This window comes from Sturnira hondurensis, unplaced genomic scaffold (genome assembly GCF_014824575.4).
Source record: "Sturnira hondurensis isolate 20B ecotype Veracruz unplaced genomic scaffold, ASM1482457v3 Scaffold0023357, whole genome shotgun sequence".
Lineage (NCBI taxonomy): Eukaryota > Metazoa > Chordata > Mammalia > Chiroptera > Phyllostomidae > Sturnira > Sturnira hondurensis.
In genome coordinates this window covers 9,619,741-9,643,649 of record NW_028095988.1, presented here as the reverse complement: position 1 = coordinate 9,643,649, position 23,909 = coordinate 9,619,741, and the positions used below count along the sequence as shown (strand labels likewise).

Genomic DNA, 23,909 nt, shown 5'->3' with positions numbered 1-23,909 from the left:
TTTTACTGACCTCTGCAAATACTGTCATCTGCCTCGCCATGTCCAGATGGGCAAAAAGATGTCACAGCCCTTTTCTTTATGACAGCTGTGTGCACACTCCTGTGAACACTCAACACATGCCCAATTACCACCCGGGCTCACCCGTGGCAGGTGAAGAGGCACACAGAGCAGCATCAATGGGAAATAACGAAACTGAGGATCCTCATGATTCTGATTTGTGACTATAGCTTTAGAAATCATCCCCCCCACCCAAGCCCTCTTCACCACATCTTATAGACCTAGCCTTTCCCCTTTATAATCCTTACCCCCTGAGGCAGCAGAATAGCCTGGACCTGACTTTTGGTTACAAGAACACGGTCTGGACCTCTGGTACATTAAAGGTAACATCTTGACCTCTGTTATGCTTCAGCTCCTGAGCACTAAGGTGGACCTCCCTGGCAACTTTTCCATGAAATCAGACAGAGGAACTCTGGAGCTGACCTCAGAGCTATCTTCAAGACCTGAATAAATGCTTTATTACCCCATGTCACCTTGAACCAACCAAGCTTCTAACACCACCTGGAACCCTAACCCATGATGTCTTGTGATTTTGCCCTATGCACTTTGAAAGCTACACAGCATCAGAGAGCCCAGTCTTTCAGTGCAGGAGTTTGCCCATACTCTGGATTGGCCAATTCTACCATGAACTACTTCCTTCCTTCCTTCATTGCAGACACCTGCTTGTGTATTTCCTTCTGCTGGTGCGTGAAGGTGCACAGGCTCAAATATTGGGGTTTGACAATAATAAAAGTCAAATATTTCCATTTCTGTTTGAAATGCATTTCTGGTCTTTTTCTTCCTACTCTTCTATCCCGCCCTTACCCCTAATCTGCTTGTTTAGGCAGAGGAGGATCATGATGTCAACGGTTTTCTTACTGACAGCAACGGGAAAAGTCACCAGTGGTTTTCCTGAAAACACTGATCATGTTAATCCTCCCATAAAATTTGAGATTTCGTTGTGGTGTAATTACTAACAAATAAAAATTATATTAAGAAAAAAGATCACCTTTGCAAGGCACTTGGTTTATAATTAGTTCACAAGAACTGCTGCCTTTAAATATATAATTAACTTAAGCCTGGGTCCTCATCTAGATCAACCGTCCATCCACTTTTTTTCTCTGAAAAGTGGAGACTGCAGTTTTCTCTTCTACTTGCAGTCCTCCCAGGAAGTATTTCGAGTCCCAACTGCATTACGGAGTGGCCATGTCCACCCAGAGATGGCTATTGTGCTACAGTAACCACCTACGTCGGTTCCCTCGAAAGCAAATGGGGTGATGCAACAAGCTGCATTCTTTCTGTGAAAACAAACGGATGTAATTTGACCAAATCTTCTTTCCAATTCAACAGAGCTAAGAGAGGGTGGATGCTGTAAGTACTTGAGCTGAGCACATCACTACCATCATCAGCACAGAGGTAACTACTAATTGGCTTAACTGCTCGGCCCATGAGAATAAAAAATATTTAATTCTTATTGGATAGAATCTCATTATCATAATGCTATGCAACTTTATCACAGTGGTGATCCTAGTTCCTTGGTCTCCTGTAGGCACACGAGATCTTGCCATTAGCATCAAAAGTGCAATGATGTCCACCTACCTGGTAGTGTTTTCATAGATATTACAAATAACTGAGAGAAACAAACTTTCATCACAGAGTTAAAATATTTAATGACCAAATTTTAGTTTGCTGTAATAGTGAATCATGAGCAGGTGTCACGTGTTTCTGAAAGAAAAAAAATTCTATGACATCTTAGAGAACTTCCGAAGAATTAACTGTACAACAGACATCAGTGGTGTCACAATTCTAAAAATTAAGAGAGAAATCTATCTTTAATGTCTCAGTATGGGCATTCTGTAAATATTTTTTTACATAAATGCACAACATTTGCTAGCCACAAAAGTAGTATCAAGACAGATTTCACTGTAATTTGAAGTCTAACACGTAATCATTATTTATTCAGAGCTTAAAAAATGTTAACTACTGATCCTGTTACATTTTACAAATACATTCTTTAATATGAAACATTAACCTGAATAACTGCATACTTCCTGTACACAGATATCTAATAATACTAGTGAAGAAGACTACAGCTACATTCCAGGAAGTAATAACACTGGGAAGTTTCTTTTCTTTATGCGTTGTCAATACAATTTAAGGAGTCCTTCACAAAGACACAGTATCCCGAAAACGCAGAGTGAAGTGCAGAAATGAAGCAAACTGAAATTAAATGTCTTCTCGCAAGCTCAACCAAATGAATTGGTCCCAAGTAATGTGAGTCATTTCAGCAATTTCCTCTAGGTCAGATTTTATTAATATTTGTATTGCAGCACCTTCTACAAAAGGATGGCAAAGAACTTCACGTGTGTCATCATAGGGCTCCTGTGCAGCAGTCCAGGAGGCTGAGGAGGGACCGGGGGTTGCCTCTCCGGCCTCTCTGTGGGGTGGAGCCCTACGCCTGACTTTGTCGCTGGGAGGTCAAGGTACAACCACCCGGAAGTGAACCAATAGAAGAAGCAGCTAATTCAGATAGGTCTTCTTCTAGTCCAGGCTATTTCCAATAAGACTTACGTCTAAAAGGATAAACAGAGAGTGGGGAAAGATGCGGGATACTTACATTTATGAAGAGTAACCAACACAATTCAACCAGAGAGAACGAATCTCAAATTTCACAGTATGCTTATGACCTCATCCCCTGCTACTTTAGAAGCAGCTCTGCAAAGCTGTTGTTAGATAGTTGGCAAGAAACTGTACTTTGAGTTTGGCCTATTGTCAGGGGGGTTTTAGAGTCACCCTTTCAATTATTTATTTCAACTATCTACCTCTGAAGCTAGAATTCAGTTTGGGAGGATTGGGGGTGTGTGTGTGCGCACGCGCATCCTGAAATGAGATCTGCAAACAAAACCTTTTTCGAGTGATATTTTGGGCTTGCCTTAGGAATTATAAATGCTTCTCATGGTGTTCACTAGATAGAAAGTTTCTTGTTTCTTTGTACTTTTTAGACACCCAAAGAAAAGCACAAAATATTACAGTCAACTTACACAGTTTACCAATACACACTTTATGTGGTTTTCTAGAACTGGATCATCTCCCTAAGAGGATTCAGAAATTTGTCTCTGGAGAATCTCCTCTGCCTTTGGACAGGTACTGCCTCAGACCATTTCCCCTCAACTGCCAAATTTTCTATCCCGAGAACTTAAGGTGTTTAAATCAGCATCAATAATCCGAAAGTCATCTTACCCTGCTATGTAAGAGGCTACCATACACGTGGACTCAATTGGCTGCAGGGATCGGAAGAGACCAAAGGGCCCTGGAGATTCAGGCAGCTTAAAAATGGATGCGCTGCAGCGGGAGGCTGGCAACGTGTCTGAATATACAGCTTGCCTTGTGTTCGAGAAGAGAAAGCGTGGCTTTTATGTTTAATGCTTTATCCCTCTAAGAAGCCAACTCGCAGACTCTAAACCCAGTACTATCTTGAGTAACACAAAATCACACGTGTGAACTAACTTTTTTTCAGTCTGACTGCAACGGAAAGGCTGCACCGCTGCGGTTTTCCGTCAGACTGGGCAAGCTGCAGCTTTGGAGAAATGCGATTGGCCAAGGATCCCACACTTGAAATCCCATTAGATAAACACATAGCAATAACAACATGAAAACTTCCAAAAATCAGATACCAGGAAACTGAAAGCCATGTCCCAAGAACATTGTGCGGGTGTTTCTAAAATAGACACGACTTTGTAAAGAGAAAAGAAAAAAGAATTTAGGTGTAGTATGTTTCCACATTATCGGTTACGCAGACCTTTCTTTGTCTGGACCAATCAATTCTTGATAAAAATCCAAGTTCTTTTCAATACCAGCTACTGGAATTTGGGACAATGACGAACAGAGCAGCCATAAGTGCACAAAGGTATTTAAATAGGCTTTTTCTTAGGTCTTTAATCTCCCATTTTTATTCTTCCTATGATAATTTCAAATAATCAGCCTAGAAACAAGTACCCAGACTGCAGTGCAAACAGGAGATTCCCAGCTGTGATTCTGATTTGTTGTTCTGGATGCTAGTGAAGGCTCAGGCCAGAGATTACCACATAAAACATAAAATCTGAACTGCTCTTTCCCCTGAGAAGTCCAATTGTTCTCCATAATACAGATTTATTTCTCAGGATACAGAATCTTAACCTTCAAATTAAGGGTAGCTGGGATACTGAGTGAAACCAATCACTGCTTGCCTTTTACTTCCAACCAGGAAAAATAACATCTGATGTCACCATATTAAAATGTATTCCTGCTTCATATCAGGAAAAAATACATGATGTCAGTTCAGGCCTAATTCAGAATATTGTTCGGGTCAAATTTCATATCCAAACTACCAGAAACCCCACCTCCCCCTGTAAAAACAGGGAACACACACACACACACAGGAAAAAAACAAACCGAAGCTGTTGCTCTTGCAGCATTCTTACTTAGCACGATATATAAACACCACACCTTTGTCACAGTAACAGAAAAACAGATTAACGTATCAAAAGAAAACAAAAAACCTTAAATGTCCATATATCATTGGGAAAAAGAAGCAAGTGGAGGTCCAGAATTCTTGTAAAAACTGCTGAACAGATTCTTCCATTTCTCTTTAGAGGGTCACCAGGAGAGGCAGTTCTCAACATTTGTGCTTCATGGCGAGCTAAGGAGAGAGAGGCGTGAGGAAAGGAGGGTGTTACTAGGTGGCGGGAGAATTCGAGGTGGGCTCTGTCTGGCGTCCGCAATGAGAAGCGGCACCGAGGCTCTGCTTCCGGGGGCAGACAACCATCACTATGCACGGTGGCATCTAGTAAATGTGCAACATTTCCCCAAACTGTCCATGGAGCCCTGCATCTGCTACTCTTCCTCACAGTAATTTTGTCAGTGTACTTATCCAGGGCGGGGAGAGTGCTATGTGGAGCTCCCACATTCCAACGGAGAAGTGAGTGGAAAAGCCAATGCACAGGCAGAATGAGGGACCTGCCCTTGGAACAGGTGGGAGATAGGAGAAGGAAGCCCTGTGGGCTCCCGGGTTACTAGGTGCCCAGGAACCCCTGTACTCTTCAAGTGTAAGCATTCACTGTCATCTCCTACAGTATGAAAAATCAACAATGGTAGAGAAACAATTTTCAACGATCCATTCAATATCCAATCTGAACAGTCAATCAAGTCCAAAGCACTAGATTAAACCGTGTTAGGGCCGAACAACAGACCAAGTCCAGACCTTGATTTACTATTCATCCTGTTAGGTAGCAGCTAGGAAGGGGCGGTCAGAGAGGAAATAAAGGCAGGGCCCTTGCCGTTACAACATAACAAAGAAAGGAGGCTGGCAGCAAAAGGAAGACATGTCTCACCAATGAACTCAGCAGTCCCGAGCTCAGTTTGATAAGATTGCCAGCTGGCCCGAGCACTGCAAGCACAATAGCACAGAAGAAAAGGGAGTCCTTGAGACTATACTGAGAAGAGAGGCTTCTGTAACAACCTCACTAGGATTGTCAGGTGTTCTAACAACACAAGCAGGCGGAAGCAGGGGTCATCCTTGGATTCTGCACTGGGAAAGGGGACCCCTGTAACAATGTCACTAAGACAAAGAGCTTTTACTGAGAAAGAAAGCTTCTGTAGCTGTGTGTGTGAGGGGGTTACCTCTAGAAGACAGCTATAAACTCCAAACCCCAACAGTCGGGGCACTCGGTAACCCTTGTGCCCACTTGTAACTCTTGCTCAAGTGCGTAAATAAATGATCTCATTTCTACTATATGTGTTGGTCTCTCGCTTGAATTCATCTCTTGCAGCGAGACAAGAACTGCGGTGGGGGAGAAAGGTCTCTTGACTCGGGTCTCTCTCTCTTCCCCATCTGAAACAATCTCACTGGTATTTGAGAAATGCAGTCTATTACAATGTTAGGTCTTTATAAATGAGAACACCAAATACCACTGTATCATTCAGTGTCTTCCCCGGCCCAGCTGGAGCCCTTAATAATATATTTAAGGAAATGAATGCAGGTACAGAACATAAAATTAAACCTGACATTGCTTTCCGTAGCCAGATTCTTTCCAAGGAGCCCAGAAAGCAGAGTTGAGGTTGAATTATAATTTTTCATATGTCCAGAGTCTGATATTAGGGATTAATCCCTGAGTTTGGGGCCGGAGTGATAGGGGTAGGTAGTGATAGGGGTAGAATGTTTTTGAGCAAAGGGCAGGAGATCCCAGGTAGGCAATAGCTCTGTAGAACCCGTCACCTGAACCAAGGCCCTTGAAGAAATAGCAAGGGGAAACTCCCTGCTTCCACCTGCAGGTGCTCTGCATCACACTGAAGATGTCATCGAGGATTCATTTCCCCAGTGTAACCTAGGGCCACTCTAGGCTCCCTTCCCCTTCTTGCTGTCTCCCCCAAAGAAGTTATAACCTGGGGCTACCACCTCAGCTGGGTCACCTGCAAGAGCAGCACCAACATTTGTCTTGCAGCTGGTGCATGCAGGCCAAGTCAGTGTGGGATGGAGAGGGGACTGTGGACTGAGCCCTTCTGTTGCTCAACCAATCTCTGCTGGGGAAATTTCAGCTGAAAGAGCTCCGGGGCCTCTGTCTGGCTAAGACAGTCTAAACAAAGACCTCCGCATGCCTTCTGCAGAGCTGACCCTGCAGCCAGTCAATCACCAGACAGTGTGAAGTCCTGAACATGCCCAGGCTGTGCACTCAGTGCTGTGGGTTTTTGCCATGAAGGCTGGGGGGCAGGGGGAGTGGCTGATAACCCTTAACCCCAAACAGTTTATGGGAAACAAGGTGGATGAGGGTGGCAGAGACAAGGCTCTCCCTCAGATGCATCCCAGTCCCTGGCCACACTCTGAGCCCCGCTGCTGAATGGCCTCACTTCTTACTCTAAATTCTAGTTTTTATATGTTATTTAGCAACGTGGAACATTCAAATAAACACAGAGCTGTTAAGTGTTGTGCGTAATGAGTAACATGCATAAATATTTGATCAGTGCCGCTGTCCTGTTACTCACTCAGTTGTTAACTTTCAACTAGAGGGCTTGTGCCAGTTCACCCAGCCATTAATCTTCAGCAGCGATGGTCCTGCTGCTCACACCAGGCCCTGGTTACCGCTCCGGTGAGTCTGGACCCACAGAAGGGAGTCCCAGCCAGGTGGGGTGTGCCCGGCCCAGCTCTGCAGAAATACAACTGGATTGGGCTTTCTGCTATTGGAGACATTTTTTTTTTTCTGTAGAAAGTCAGAAAGCAGCATCATTTCCATGCTACCCAGGATTTTAATTCCTTGGGAGCTAGGAGCTCAGAATATGGAAGGCAGGGTACTGTCACTTCCCTGCTACAAGTCTGTTATGTGACCTTGAGATCTAAAGTCACAACTGCTCTGTACCTCATGTCTATAAATATCATCTCCAACTCAAATGCTATGGATCAATTTAGAAATCAGAGTTCCTATTAAGGAGGAGTTTAAAATTTCCTTTTGACATATTTTGTTTTATTAATATGTCACAGAAAGCTTCCTAATAATAACAACAACAACAAAAATTAGTACTCATACTGGGATACTCTTTAAGAGGCCTGGACCTCTGAGGTCCCTTCTGGCTCAGAGACCCAAAGGAAGCACACAGAGTAAGGAGAGAGGCGGCCGGTCCCTGCCAGTGAGATGCCACTACCACTCTCTCCCTGACAAACGTGGGCTTGTGCCAATCAGGGCGGATCACAATTCCTGTCGTTGAGAAATGTCATCTGAGGATGCCCGGGTGTGGGTCCCGCTCTGCCTGCTGACTCCCAGCCTGCGGCAGGCCTCAGGGTGCTGCCTGCCCCGCTGCACTGTGCTTTGGGGGCAGGGGAAAGTGAGCAGTGCTGCTCCATGGCTGAGCTCACTTTCCTAAGGGCTGAGACTGTGCCAAGCCCACAGCTCAGGAAGGAACAACGCTTTTCCTCGAGCCAAGCTGAACCAAGCCGGGGGGAGGGGCTGCAGGAGACAAGCGCTACAGAAGACAAGCACACACATATCTTGATGGCAGGGTTGTGCAAATCTACTCTCTGACACACGTGGGTCATTGCAGGAGAACTGGAGAAAACTGGAAAGCGGGAGGTCCTTTTCTACTACAATCTAGAAAGGTGGGTCATATGCTTCTGCTAGAGTTGCATGTCCTTGTTCAACCACAGAACACAAAGAACTGTCACCCAGAACTGCCATTCTCTGCTCAGGGCTCTCATATGTGTACTGAGTCTCTACTGGTCAGCCCAGTCCACTCTGTGAGTCGACAGCCACCTCTGTCTGGGGGTTGGAGAGTCTGGCCTCTGTCTATGAACTCTCTCTCACCAGCAGCCTGTGAAATGACATCTTCATGGCCAGCCTGCACCAGTGGGTTCAAATCGGGAAGTCCTAGTCTCTGGGAAAATAGCCACATCTTATTTAAAGAGATCAACCTCCCTGTTAGGGACACTGCCAATGCTGGTGATTCACATGTACACTTTCCACTCTTCAAAACACGGCAAGTCTGGCTCCAACAGTGTTTCCCTCACATTCCCTCAACAGACACTAGCAGCCCCTCCCCCCTCCTCAGGACACCCACAGGAGGGGAGGTCACCGGCTCCAACAATCTTCCTAGTGGTCAATCTGAAGTCCTGTTGCTTCTGGTGGGGTAATCTGTTTCTGTTCTGATGGATCCTGTTTCAAGGGCTGCTCTGTATTTAGAAAGTATCAGCATTTACCTGGGGGCCTTCCCCTCGCCTTTGGAGGGCACAGCGCCTTCCCCTCCAGCCCTCCCATCCCTGTGTTAGGATCCTCAAGCCCATTTCTAACTCATCCCCTCCCTCCATGGCCCCCACCCTGCACACTGTGCTCAATATGTGACCAAATAGGGTAGGTTCAGTAGAAACAATTCTTATGGACATAACTATAACTCACATCAATTTAAATTTACATGTGCCAGGTATTGTGCTAATTGATTTATACGTTTGAATTCATTCACTTCTCCCAATACCCTGGTAGACAGGTACTAGTATCACAATTAACCATATTTTATTGATGAGGAAACTGGAGTTTAGAGAAATTAAGCACTTGCCCAAGGTCACTGATGAGTAAATCACTGAGATGGTAAATCAAACACAAGATGTTAACTACTGTAGGATGCTGCCTTCCCAACTACTTAGCAAACTTGGCCAAAGTAGCAGGGAAACAGGGTGTCCAGGGCCAAGAATTCTGGCCCTCTGGCTAGGCTGTCCAGGCCAGTGTTTGTGTAAGTTCCCCTGAGGTGGACTCCCACATGGATGACCTCCAGGTATTGTCTACTCCACCTTAGAAAGAGCGATTTCACAGACATCCTTGGTAACCTGGGTCATGGTTTAATCATCAACCAAAGCTTTGTTTTAGCAGAATTTTATCTGCGTACTACTGATTGCTCTGTTCTGTGTGGTCAGGTCTAAAAGACCTGTATCATCACTCTCCCCAGACTTGCAGACAATCACCAGCTATTCCCTTTAGCCTTCTCTTCCCCAAATCAACACTTTAAATGCTTCCCCAGACTTCCTCTGTCCACTTCCCATGTAAATGACTAAAGTTGCTGCTGTTATAAATGAAGCAGGGGCTAGGATCCTAGCACGTCCATCCATTGTTATTTTTGCACCTGGAAGGCTGGAGAAGGGACCAAGGGACAAGAGAACCTTAAATCTGAGCTTGCTCCCTCTGATGGCTACGGTAAGCCAAGGCTCCGGCTTCCAGCAGGATGGCTCGCCTTTTCCAACAGATCCAGCCAGCTCTCCTCCAGGGAACACCAAAAGGCTCCCAAGGCAGTGGTGCAGAAAGACCCTATCACGACAGAGAACTGATGCCACAAGGAGACAGATCCGTGGGAAGGGAAGGCAGGAAGCATCCACTTGGAATCGATCTGCAGTCTGGCTGGAGCCTGAGTCCCAACCCTGAGCTCAGCTGCAGACATTTTTCTTGTTATTTTCCAGGTTGTCCAATCTTGTTTCCTCAGCAAAAGTGGGGTTTTCTGGTGAAGCAAAATTTTCCCCCCAAAGGTCACCTGAAAGGTATATCTGTAGGGCCAGATCATGAGTCTGAGGTGCCAGCAGTTATCAGCGGAAGCTGTTTCTGGAAACCTAAATTCAAATCACTAGCCAGAGAAGAAGTGCCCTTTGGTCTGAAACACAGGCACAACAGTAAATCCTCTTTATGACCTGACCAACAGGGACTCTTTGTCCTTTGGTTTGTGACTGCCTTAGATGGTTGGCTGCCAATAAACATTCCCCCCGCCCCCTCTGAAAGGCACACTCCGAGCGAGTGTGTGGATGTGGGTGTGTGCACTGACCGTCTCAGTCATGTGGGCAGTGCTTTTTTCCTGGACTCAGAGGCGGGAGGGAATTTGGGGGTCAGCCTTAGAGGCCCATAGGCCCAGCAGAGGGAGACCAGCCCGGAGTGGCCGGAGTGGCACCGTGCCCCGGGACAGGAGCTTGATTTTCATGCGATGAGAAGATAAGAACACCGGATGCTCACAACCGGAAAGAGACAGCAAGGAAAAGTAAGCACCAGCAGCCCAAAGCCCTCTTTTAAGTGCTGATCAAGGGAGGAGGGATATTCTGACCTCTTCCTCCCTCCCTGACACCATTCCCTGAGACTTGAGTCCTCTACTTCTGAGCAGGAATGAAAGGTGGTCCACATTTCTCCAAGGCCCAAGGTCAGAGATAGGAATGAAGACATTAGAAGGGAGATATCCAAGAATACAGGGACAGGAAGGAATCCTTCGAGATTTGGGTACTTAATACATAGCAGATGGAAACTGCATGGGGAGGAAGGCCTGCCTCTGGATCTGCCATCAAGGGAGACCCACTGAAATAGTTTCCCGACACCAAAGCCCCCCACCGCCTGCAGGACCCACCTTGTGTGCAGTCTCTGCAAACTGCTGGGCGCTGTTCTTCATGTCCTCTGTCTTCTCCTCTGCCCGGCCTAACCGCTCCCCGCGCTCGTTCAAGGCCTGGCTTGCTTTCTGTACAGCACTGGTCACGCTGTCAGCTGCTGAATGGAGGATGCTGTTTCCTGAAGAAAGACAGCAAGAGCATCAGAAGCTGGCTCAGATGACCTAGAGTGACAGACCCATGCCAGGGGTGAGCATCTTGTGAGAGCAAGGCGGGTCACACTATAGAAAGGCCTCTGGGTCTAGGAAACAAGTCAACACTTCTGACGGGCTGACCGACTCACTTGCAGGGAAAACGCCCGTTGACTGCAGAACCTGGGCAAAGGCAAACCTTCTCTCACATCCCCATCATCAAGAGACCACTCATTTCCACTCTGCTGCCATTCTGTTTGGGGGAGCTCAAAGGACGGGGTCCACCTGGATGGAGGACTTGGCTTGCAAGTGGAAATCCTGACAAGTTCAGAGAATTAGGCAAGTTTAATGAGACATATCTGGATCTTATGTGCCTTGCCTCTGTGCCCGTTTTCCTGGGGTTATTCACTTAAACCTCAGGAAAATGGGGGTACACAACTTTCCCAGTTATAATGCTCTATATTCCACTCAGCTCTTCCCTTCCATTTACCCCTTCATCCCTAGATGGATGACTCCACATAAGAAGCTCTGAATCAACCTCAAAGTCTGGAGTAGATGTGCACTGCCCAACCTTGAATCCTGAGCTGTGTCTCAGTTGGTTGGGTCTCCTTGCCTCTAATCTCTAGTATTTGAAATATGGAGCCGCAGTGCCACATTTAGCCAACAGGAGGAAAACAGGGAACCAGCCGGAGAAGAAACTTAGCATTTCCAGATTCACGAGTGATGAAAACACGGAAGTTGGAAGCCATCATGTTTCAAAGGGTCGGGCGTCTCTGACATCCCACTCTCCAGGACTGGGAAACAGAATTCCACAGTGAAAACTGGCAGATGCATAACCCACTGAGAGCAAGCATCTTGCAAAATGACAGCCTAAGAAAATTTACAGCTGTATTATGTTAACATTAAGTGGAAGATATTTAATGGCATTTAATGTAATAGCTTTATGTCTTTGAGTAAGTTTATTACATCATTTAACTTTGTACCTGGGATGGATACATCCAGCCACAGACAGCTTTTAATAGAAATGTAATTTCCTCTGGTCTCATCTGCAAAGGCTTACTAACTTCTCCTCTGTGGGAACAGTCTGCGGTTTGCAGAAAAGGATCTCAGACAAAGGAAGTACCTGGCCCAGAGGAAGCACTTCATAAGTTGTTTACCATTTTTCTTCTTTTGGGGGGGGGTTCAAGGGCTCCCACTACGCACTAAAGGAAGGAGAATGGGGTTAACTCAGTATTACTCAGCTGCATCAGGCACTACAAGGAGCCAAGATAAATTGGCCCAGATTAACAGGGACGAGATGAGATGGGGCTCTGGAGAGACCCATTTGAGTGCAAGAGTTGGGATGGAAGGTCTAGCTTTCAGAACAGATTTAGGAGGAGAAATCTCGGTCCCTTTCTGCATTTACATCGTACTCATACTGTGATGCTGTCATCACTGCCTGACATTTCAATAGCATTTTGCAATCATAAATCTCCTTCACAAATATTATCTCAGTTGACACAAAAATTCTACTGAGAAGGCTGAGACTAGCTGAGGTTAAGTGGCTTTCATAAGATCATGTCCCCAGGGATGGGACACAGCCAGTACTGGAACCTGGTTTTCAATACTTTTCCTTATTCTTCACCTTCCTCTTTGCAGATATGGTGTTAGTCCTGGGGAGCAATCACAATGCCAGAATTGTGAGCAGACAAGCACAGATAGGCTCTGACAGGTTATTCTCCAAGGTAATGCCTGACTGTTTCTGCCCTTAAGGCATTCCTCTTAGTAAATGAAGAGTTATGGTCCATGATGCATTGCAAGTCAAGTTCTCAAGAAGGAAGAGGGCAGTGGGGTGGAATTGGAAGATAGAGAAGGGACTGAAAGGTGAAGAGGAGTGGAGGAGGGCACAAGAAAATCTCTTCCCATTCCTGCTTCCTTCCACATACCCACAGCTTAGCTACCAGAGGCCGGGGGAAACAAGGGGTCCAGAATTTGCACAGCTAGAAATAGCTGCATTAAAGCAAAGGGATTTTAGAATCAGCTTTCATAAAATTAAGAGGGGATATAACCAGGTCTTGTCTTTTCCCATTGGAATTGAGCCTCATGATATTTCCAAAGTTCAGACATACCTGTGTTTCTGAAATGATCCTACTATGCATAAGCCATACGACTTTCTTGTCACGGCTCCCATAAAGTTAATTCTGTACATGATGTCGGGTAGCACTGCACCCTGTTTTATAGGATATGATTTAACCAGTAGTCATTATAACTAAAAAAAGAACCAAGAATTATAACTAAAAGAGGGAGCCAAGTAATGTCTTCACTGTTCAGAGATGACACTGCTGACCACCACCCATAGAAAATCCACCTTTAGTTATTTTCAGGCATGACGGTGGATTTGAACAAATCTGGTTGCCTCAGCTGAAATGACCTCTCCTGGTTTCAATTCTATCCATATTTCAGGCCCAGTGAAGTCCTATAACCCTTATCAAGCTTAAGGACAATTCTATTCTTATCCTCAGCTCTGGGGGAACTGTCTATATCCATCGTGCATGCTTAGTCAGGGGCAGTCATGAGCAACTCTTCCACCTCATTTCTGCACCTGTGGGTGCAGTGACTTCCCAGCTGAATTACAAATTCCCCGAGGACACCATTTAACTCTACTGACCATTCCCTAAATCTTGAATTTTCTCCTCTTGACTTGGGTCTCCTGCTTGCTTGCTTTCTTCTCTCTCTGGGATCCTTTTGCTGATGCTGCAATTCCAGGGTTCCGTCCTTGGCCATCTTGCCAGACACACTCTGCAGGCTCGCCCTGGGACAGTGTTACTCAGCTCATGGCTTCGGTGGCCACATTTTTCTCTTTAGCTAGATTGTGCCACTGAGCTCCAGATCCTTGTGTTTTCTTACTACCAACTCCAGGTGAGCGCCCCAAAGTCATCTTGAAATCAGGATGTCTAAACCTGACCCTGTTGCCTTTCCCTTTATACCTGCTATTCCTTTGGGACCTTCTGCTCAGGGACTAATCCCACTATCTGCCCGGGTTTTCAATTCAGAAGTCAAGAGTCCAGTCTAGATTCCTCCCTTATTTTTACCCCAGACGGCTAAAGGTCACCTCCTATGCAGCCCTCTGCTCTCTGCCATTCTCATTATCTTGGATTTGGCCCAGTTCCTCTCGCCTGTAGAGTTATAGTGACAGCCTTTTGTCTAAGGGTTCACACACCCTTCCTAGTCCACCTTCCACACTTTCACAATAAGGTTTTAAAGGGCAACTCTGCTACCACCTCCCCACTACTTCAGGATAAAACTGACACTGTGCTCTGCTTCTTTTTCTCGGCTCATCTCTTGGAACCCCACCCATTTTCCCTCCTACTTAGTATTTTCTAATCCATGCCTTGCCAAAATGTTCACAAATGTGTCATATTTCTTCTACTGTATGCCTTTGTAGGTACTGCTCCCTCTGTCTGCAACGCTGCTTCTCATCTTGGCCCTCCCACTTACTCCTCAATGCTTCAATATACTTCAGACGTCATTCCTAGAAAATCTTGCCACGCCTAGCCCATCCCAGCCACTGCTGCCCCCAACACACATATCATCTGTTTCTATTTCAAATGGTGTATTTGTTTCCCTGCATGTAATCATTGGGTATCTAGTGTGAGCTCCTTGAGGACAGAGACTGTGTCTTTCTCACTTCTGGTTCCCAATCCATGGCATACAGTAGACACTTAATAAATGTTGGCTGACTTAGAGGCAGCAAGTATGTATCATCCCTCCTATGATTTATGTCTAGCAGAGAGCAGACAGCACAACTGATGCTGTCTCACTAGGTCCTGAAATTCTAAATTTGCCAAATGACTAAGGGTTTCATCTGTCTAGGGAAGTTAACTATCTCCTTTAGAGACTGTGCCAGGAATTTAATGAATTAAGTAAACAACAAAATGCAAAAAAGGAAATGTTTTTACTATAGTAAAAGTCAAGAGGAAGTTTATAAAAATTTTGTTGTTACTAGCCTGAAAATAAAGAACCGTAAAGTATAAAAGTAACAGAAGTTAAATAGCTTAATAAACCAATGCAAAAATGGCTGCTGCTTCCACACTTATATTTCTGGGCATTTAATAAAATCTGCTCTTCACATCAATGTTATGTGACGGGCATATCATTATTTTTAAAGTCCCGTTTTTACAGATGGAAGCAGCAATATAAGGAGAGAGGTTAAACAACATGCTGGGAATCGCACAGGAAGTGAACAGCACAGTTAGATTTCGAACCCAGGAAGCCCATCTCCGGGGCAAGTTCCCTTGCTCATTGTACTAACTGACTCTCCTTGGGAATTTTCTTGTGCTGAGATTAACGACAGAGTCTGCATTAACTGCATGCAATAAGACTTTAGTGTAGTAGTTCTTCATACATTTCTTAAAATCACAGTATAAAACAAATCATCCTGTCCTTATTATAAGTTAAAAAACTTACTCTAGAAAATTTAGAATACACATTATAAAAAGGCAATAAACTCATGTAATAATATTCAGTTGCTTAGAGATAACCATAATTTATATTTGTGGTATATTTGATTGTAGTAATTTTTCTGTTTATGCTTTTCTGAAACATGGGTGAAACCATACTATATGTGAAGAGGGGTACCCCCCAAACCAGAATTATCTTCTGTAGAGTGCGTCCCTTGTAGTACAGGCTCCCCCTGCTAGGCGAGTATTCTAGGAACCCTCCTGTATCAGTGTACTAGCTGTGCTTGGCTGCAGTGAATTTTTTAAAGACTTTTTCAACACATTTGCCCATTTCATGATAGGTGATTTACAAGTGCAAACTAAAAAATGGCACGACCCCTGCGCCCTGCTGTCCCTATTCATCCGATCTTGCCCCGAGTGATGTTTTTTCTTTTTGTTTTGTTTCCCTGGATGAAAAAAGTCCTCAAAGGGCAGTGTTTTGCCATTGTAGAAGAGGTTAAGCAAAAAATGGCCGAAGCACTGAAAGGCATCAATTAGTTCAGAAATCTTTTTGAGCAGTGGAAAAAACATCTCGATAGGTGTATTGCATCAAATGGAGAGAACTTTGAAGGTGACTGAAGTTTAAACATATAAGAATAAATACACATTAAAAAAATTAATTCTATTTTTTAAATAGGTACCTATTTAAAAAATATACCTATTTACCTATACCTATTTTGCTTCTGTTGAAGCAAGATATAAATTCTCATATATTTAGTTACATACCCTACTGTGGGTCCTTGTCATGAAAAATTGTTTGACAATACTGTTTATAATGGTTGCATTAAATTATTGCAATTTATCCAAAACTCTTACCCCTTTGGACATTTGGTGTGTTTCCAAAAGTGTTCCTTTTTAAAATGAGGCTGCAGTTATGTTCTTGCACTTATATACACACCCACAATCTTTGCCCACATCTCTGGTAATTCCTAAAAATAAAACTGCTGGTGCAAAGGATGTACACACTTTTGAGTGTCCTGGTGGATGCAGAGAACGGCCATCTTGAAAGTGTCCTTCAATATTCAGAACTATTCATTTGCGGGCATACTATGTGCCAGGCACTGTTATGTTTACACCACTAGCAGAATGACTTTGAGGGAGTTATTTACCTTCTTGGATCTTTAATTCCCCCACCTGTAAAACGAGCATCATGCCATCCACCTCAGGTGGCTGCTGTGGACGCACACGAAGGGCCTGCCGTGTCCAATGGGCACCGTCCCTCCACCTCCCCAAGACCACATCTGCTCTCTAAAAACCATAGAAAAATGGCACAAAACCACCTGATTCCATTGAGTGTCTCCCTTTCTTCCCCTCATCTCAGGGCTAAACATCGTGAGGCTCGCAGAAGACATTTTTAAGATGTCTTTTATACCTGCTGTGTGCAGCTCGGAGTGTTGCTGAGACAGGGACCTGAAGACCTACTCATTAAATCAGTGAGTATGATTTGTACTGAGGATGCCTGACTCAAAAGTTGGGGCCCACTGTAATGTGTTGAGTTAAATCTGGAAATGAAACAGTCTCCCAGATAGAATAGAATAGAATAGCACACAGAATAGTAATTATCTCTAAATAGACAGAAGCATATTAATACCCAAATTTATTCATGCAGTCTGAAAAGCGGCTGTCAACCCCAACAGACAAAGTCACCTACCTTTGGAACTACAGTCTCTGGGGAGCACCGGAGAGACCACTCTTACTTCACTGATGCTGCATTCGCACCAGTTCCACTCAATACGTGTTTTTAAATATGTGCTTTTAGAGGTATGTACGCTGACATCTTTTCTGTGATATGATTTAGAAGACTGAGAGAGCAACTTGAGATAAAGCTTTTAACATTGTACCATTGTTTAAAACCACAATGAAAAAATTAAGAGTATACAAAAACGAATGAAAAAGTGTGGAATACATTGACAGGTTACAACAGAATAGAAGAAAAGAGGAGGAAAGATTTTTAAAAAGTACACAAAATATTCCAATAGCTCAAATATCAACATCATATCTTTTGATTGTCCTAGACTTCAGGTTGTATGTTAGTAATCAATACTACTAATTCTATATATAGCTGGTAAAGAGGAAACATAAGTACAATTACAGCAGCTACTTTTAGTATCAAATACATATACATAGATATTTGAAATGTGAAGCACTTGTCCTATTTGAGAAAAGACAGCGGGAAAATCATATAAAAATAAACGACCCATACTCAGTGCTGAGTAAGCAGTTCCCTCAGAGTGCTCTTCCAAAGTGAAATCTCTGAATGGTTTTGTTTGGACTATGACGGAATAGAAGCAGTCTAAGCGCTTCTATTTCATAGTCAATTAACCACTTAGGAATACCTGTTCAATAAGCCCCAATTACCCAAACTAACTTAAGAGGAAAACTAGTTATGCAAAAAAAAAGTACACATATAAAGTGGATTTGGGTTCTAATACAAAAGACTCTCAAAAACTGGCAAGGAGATCTACTATATTAAATCTGTTAATAGGTCAGAAACTTTAGTAACTCCCGCATCATACAGCCAAAGCATTCAATGACAATCTATTTTTGAGTAGATTACATAGTCCTATTCTATTCTCATCTATGTATGAACTTTCCTAACAAAACCATTTTGTGGGTAGACATAAGGTACACTTAAGTCAGGGCCAATGTTAGTGATATTTACATGAACTTTACTGGATGCAAAGCTATAGGATTCAACCAACATTTTCCACTTCCAAACTCCATCTTGCTTGGTGTCTCTACCACTGGAGACATATGTGTAAAAGGAAAGTCCCATGGTAACTTGAGCCCTGACTGCAGAATCCCTTCGTAGTTCTAAAGCCACTCGGAACCACTTGCACACGAGTCTGCTCCTGAGGTGAGGTCCCACTCCACCCCCGGTGGCGATAATTCAGGTGCACGGGAAGCATGATGCTTCCAAGGAGTTTCTGCTTAGTACTGTGACTTGCGCTAAACATTTTACAACTGAATACTAACTTAAATAATAATGATGATGTTAACTCTCCCTTCTACACACAGAGTGACTAAATGCGAAGGCCTATCCAGTGAAACACACTGGCTCTTAGCGCAGACTCCATTAATCGTCCGTGAGGATGGGTAATTGTCCAAGCTCTTTCAACATTACATGGACCAATCAGTGCTGCCCACACTGCTGCACTTCCATGTTGGACAACCTCTAGGATCCCCTTGTAAGAAGGAGAGTCTTTCAAAAGGTAAAATGTCATTTGTGCTTTTGTGGTACTGACTAGTCAGTAGACTCTGACACACGTCCAGGTTATGTTAGAAAGTAAGCCTTTCTAGAAGGAAGGGTAGTTGCTACCCTATGGTGGGCACCGAGGCAGCATGAATATCAGCCTGTCACTCACAGAAGCAGCTGCAATTCACTGACTGTCTACCCTCTGCAGGTGCTATGGTAAAGTGTCAGATTCCTCAAAGGAATATATTTTTGTAAAAAATATTTTATTTATTTTTTATTTTTAGAGAGAGGGGAAGGGAAGGAGAAAGAGTGGGAGAGAAACATTGATGTGTGGTCGCCTATCATGTGTCCCCTACCGGGGACCTGGCCTGCAATCCAGGCATGTGCCCTGACTGGTGTAGCTCAGTGCTCAATCCACTGAGCTCTACCAGCCAGCATGCATAGAAATATATTCTTACCCAGGGGGCTGAAGTAGCTTATCCAAGATCACCCAGATCTTGACTTTCAAGCACTTTTTATTATTTTAAAAATAAGTGGTACATATTTAAGGTTTACAACGTTATGATTTGATGTACATATACTACCTAGTAAAATGATCACTACAATCAAACTAATGGACATATCCTAAAATCTATTCTTTGAGCAAATTTCCAGCATTCAAGGTATCATTCACGATAGTCATCATGCTGTGCATTAGATGTCTAGACTTATTCACCCCATACACTTCAGCTGTATACCCTTGGACCAGCATCTATTTCCCCATAACCCTGCCCATGGGAGCCACATGCACAAAGGAAAAACTACATGATCTCACTTACATGTGGAGTCTAAAAAAGTCAAATATGCAGAAGCTCAGAGTTGACCCCAAAGCTCTTAACGACTATATCAGCATTTCCCAAAGTGGTTGTGTGGCTTTAAAAAGTCCTACATAAAAAAAAGCACAATTCTATAGTAAAATAACTTTGTGAAATACCAATTTACCTGCCTCCTTTATTGCAGAACTTTGGAATGCATGCTAATGCAAATTGTCAATCAAAATGAAGTAGGGGTAGAGCTCTGTTAGCAGACTTTCCCAAACGTATTTATTTACAAGGTCCTCGTGCACAGAATCTACTTAGGGAAATGCTACAATAAGCAATACTGACTTCCAGGTTAAAGGAAGAAAAATAAATAAATCCAGGCGGTCCTCATCAATTTAGTAGTAGATGGACAAGTCATGTAATTACATTAAAGAGGCTTGCTATACAGAAGCAGCAGGACAGATATAACATGTTGAATGGCAGTCCCAGAATTATCTTTTGTCTCAAGTTGGTGGCTAATTTCAGGGACCGTGAGGCTTGTTTGTCGCCTGCAGCTGATGACAAAGGAAAATGGACTCCGAGCCCAGGAGTACTTTGTAAACCCACAGACTCAAAGGCCTGCTTGAAAGAGACCTTGGAGTTACCTATTGCTGGCATTACCGAAGGAAGAAGAATGGACCACATTCTACATTCCAGCAGTGATGTTAAGGTAATTGAGCCTGTTTTCAAGTCACAGGCATACCCCATAGCTGGGGACACAGGAGGAAGCCCAACGTTCCCTTCCTGGGCCATGGAAGCCTGTGAGTTCCATACTCCTCTCAAATTCACAGTCCCAATATTCCCAGTGGCAAGGGTCAAACATTCAGGATCCTATTCATGTCCTTGAAAAACGTGAACTCAGGATAGGTGGAGAAATTCTGCAGCCCTTTAATATTCACTTAAACTCGGTCCTGTGAACATGCTCTTCTAAGAGTTTTAGAGCATCAGCAGAATGAATTCAAGGAAACTTCTCTTTGTTCTGTTTTGTTCAGAGAATATAGGCTCTCAGGAGGGTAGTTAAAATGCAACTTGAAAGAGTGAACCCTTGTTCTGAGGTTAAAAACCTCGAGTGCCTCTAAATTTGGTAAAATGGATTTTGTTCCCTGTCTTTGGACGTACGACCACAAATTGCCTCTGATCTCCGGCTCTCTGCTTTCATTAAGACTGGAAGCTAGTGAGTTTTGCTTTAATAACTACGCTTTCAAGTCCTGATATATGCAATTTGAAAACCCCCCACAATGCTACTGAGCAAAACTAATTCTCTTCAAGATGTGGAGCCTGCTGCTTACTAGCTGAGTGACCCGGAACCGATAACGTACCTCCCACCTCTCTGTGCTTCAGTGTTTCCTCACCTGCCTCACTTGCCCTCACACAAGATGAGGGTTGGTCTAGGACATACCTCAGAAGGTTGTTGTGAGGAGTAGGTGAGGTCATGTGTAAGTGGGTCCTTAGAACAGTGTCTGACACACAGTAGTCACTCAGCGTTAGTCATTACTAAAGAGATGGCCTTTAGCTTCCTGGCACTGAAGAGTCTTTCTGTTAAGCTTCCCATTTTAGCTCATTTTTCTTTCCCTACTCTCATTCGCTATGACATTGTTGAAGGAAGAGCCTGCTATCACTGAGACCTCTCACACTTCCCGGCCACTTTGACCTTTCTGTGAAACGGCTCCCACACCAGCCTACCAACGCTGCCTCTCAGCCTCACCAATGACCTCTCGAGTGCATTGCCTACTTCAGGTTTTGGCCACTGGACCACCTGTGGACTGACCACTCCCTCTAAAAACTGCTCTTTCTCTGGGCTTCTAACACTAGTTCTTGATTCCTGCCATCACTTCGATGTTCCTTATCAGTTTCCTTCTTTTCTTGGTCAGGGCTGTGAGGTCAGAAAGGCCTCAGGTCTCTATCCTTGCCAAACACTAGCTGCGGCTGCAGGCAAATTACTTACTTTCTGTGAGCCTTTGTTTTCTCATGGGTACAATGGGGATAGAAACAGTACCTATTGTTCAAAAACTTTATGGTGAGAATTGAATAAAATACATACTCAGCATAGGGTTAGTGACACAGTATGAGCTCAGTACATACTGCATTTTTAGTATTATCTGATTCATTGTTTAGGCCTGAAGTACCTTGCTATTTTCAGGACTATCTGTTTATTGTAGAATAAACACGGGCCAGACACTGTCCATACTTGTCTGCTTCTCAAATTTTATCTGAACACCAATTCATTGTTTCCCTCCCACCCTCCATCTGACCTCCTCCTGAATTCTCTGTGTTAATGGTCCTCTGTCCACCCAGTGTCCTCTGCTCAATTCACCTTTAACTGTAACCTCGCTGTTGTAGTCCACAGCCAGGTGTTCGCATAGCCCAAGGTGTTCACATCAGCGAGGGCTCGTACATCAGCCTTCAACTCTATCTCTAGTCCCTGCCAGGTCTCACTGGACCACCACAGCAGCCTGGTGGTTTTCCTGCTCTGGTCTCGGTTCTCTGACACATCATCCTCTTTCTCTACTACTGACTTGATCATGCCCCTTCCTTGTCTAAACCCTTTGTTGGCTCACCCACTATACAGCAAAACCAGTTAAAGGAGCTCATTCTTGATCTACTTGCCAAGCTACTCACCTGCTGCCCCCCTACAGACTCCAGTCTCTAACTCCTGTCTCATTGTTTCTTGACAAATTTTAGAAAATTGTTCAAGTTTTATCAGTTTCTTACTCTAGGTAGAGTATAACGTATAATAAATAAATTCAATATAAATGAACAGCTTGACAAGGAACAATGTGTCTAGCTCTGTCCCTAAGGATGTCCAAACATTAGCAATAGCACTTAATTTTTTTCGCAACATTAGTGCTCAAACGCAAACCTAGCACTTAGGATGTGGTGTGTAACGCTGTTGTCTGCTAGAGAAAGCGAAGTTCTTTGGGAAGTAGCGGCTGGCATGTCTGGAGGCAAGAAAGACTCAGATAGGCCTGAATACCTTGTTATTGCCAGACAATAATAAAGACACTTCCAAAGATGGTCAGGATAGTGCTAAAAGCAAAAAGAAGCCAGGTTAAAGCAGGTCCTACTGGATAAGTTGTGATATTTAGAACATCAAGAGTAATAAAATGATTATAACAATGATGATAATTATAACTATTATAACACATAATTATATAATACATTATAATAGATGTATGATATATAATTATGCAATTATAATAATTTAATATAACTTTATAGAAGCCATAACATCTATTAATGATGACTTAATATAAAATATTGAGTACAAAAATGAACTGGAAATACAAAACAAAGTGGATAATTGTTTTATTTTGTTTTACTGCTTGATTTTACAAAGTAAATAATGTTTTACTGATTTTAAGAAGAGTATTAAAATATTTGAGCATTTTCTTCCTTCTAAGTGTTTACCCATATGTAAAAGTGTGATCAGTTTGTCTTTGTGTGAGAAGCGGCGGCTAAATCGATCATTCCAGAAAGGACGGAGTAGGAAGCGCGGCAGTGATGCGTTCCAAAGGGAGAAGCGCTTTCTCTTCTTTAGAAATCGGCTGTTTAGACTAGATCACATCTGCTAGGGAAGAAACTTCTAGATAACTTAACAAATTACAACATTAATGAGGGATCTGTATTTTCTCAACAGCGCTAACATAGCAGATCAGTGCATAACAATAACGTGGTGGAGGATTATGTAATGCTGGCCAAGCAAATGACACGCTGTTCTGGAGTTGAAAATACTGGACTCACGTCAAAACCATGGGTGTGCACAGTGTTACTGATGTGAAGCATAAAGTTCAATTACGAAAATGGACCCAGTGAAATATCCAGGTTTGAATCAGTTTGGGAGAAGAAACCAGAACAAACAGTTAAAAAGCTATTCCAGGAGTTCAAATAAGAGCGAATGGCACTAGAATGATGTCAGTGGAGATGACAGAAGTGGAAATATTTAAGATACAAATGATGGGCTGAACATGGGAGATGAGGGAAAAGAAGAGCAAGTGAATCCCAACTTTCTGATCTGAGCAAGGGAGTTTATAGTGGTACGATTTACGAGAGAGAAACGGCTGTCAGAAAAACAAATCGCCTTGAAGGGCGAGCAGATATGAGCATCAGGTATTTCACTGTGGATAATGCTATGCCTAGGTTGCCTGTGAGACATCTACACAAAGTCAATAAGGCAAATATGACTATTTCTGTATAAAGCTCTGTGGAGAAATCTGGGATGGAGAAAAAGTTTGCATGGGAATGGATAAACTCACCTAGTGAGCAATACTGAAGAGAAGGGAGGGGGTTAGCAAACCCTTCCTTTAA

At 43.5% G+C, this 23,909-nt stretch overlaps 1 protein-coding gene across 6 annotated transcripts in view; it reads right to left on the bottom strand.

Moving 5' to 3' along the window:
• Nucleotides 1-23,909, bottom strand: part of STXBP6 (syntaxin binding protein 6) — a 270,879-nt gene that overhangs the window by 24,439 nt on the left and 222,531 nt on the right. For 4 of the 6 annotated variants that reach the window (XM_037037460.1, XM_037037461.1, XM_037037464.1 and 1 more), the window contains exons 5-6: nt 10,924-11,081; nt 1,682-4,714 (exon numbers count right to left, since the gene is read on the bottom strand). In XM_037037460.1, coding sequence (XP_036893355.1) covers nt 4,691-4,714; nt 10,924-11,081 — 182 coding nt within the window. In that variant the 3' untranslated portion in view covers nt 1,682-4,690. Of the gene's footprint in view, nt 1-1,681; nt 4,715-10,923; nt 11,082-23,909 lie in introns of those variants that run through there. The other 2 variants (XR_005065228.1, XR_005065227.1) reach the window with 1 other exon arrangement.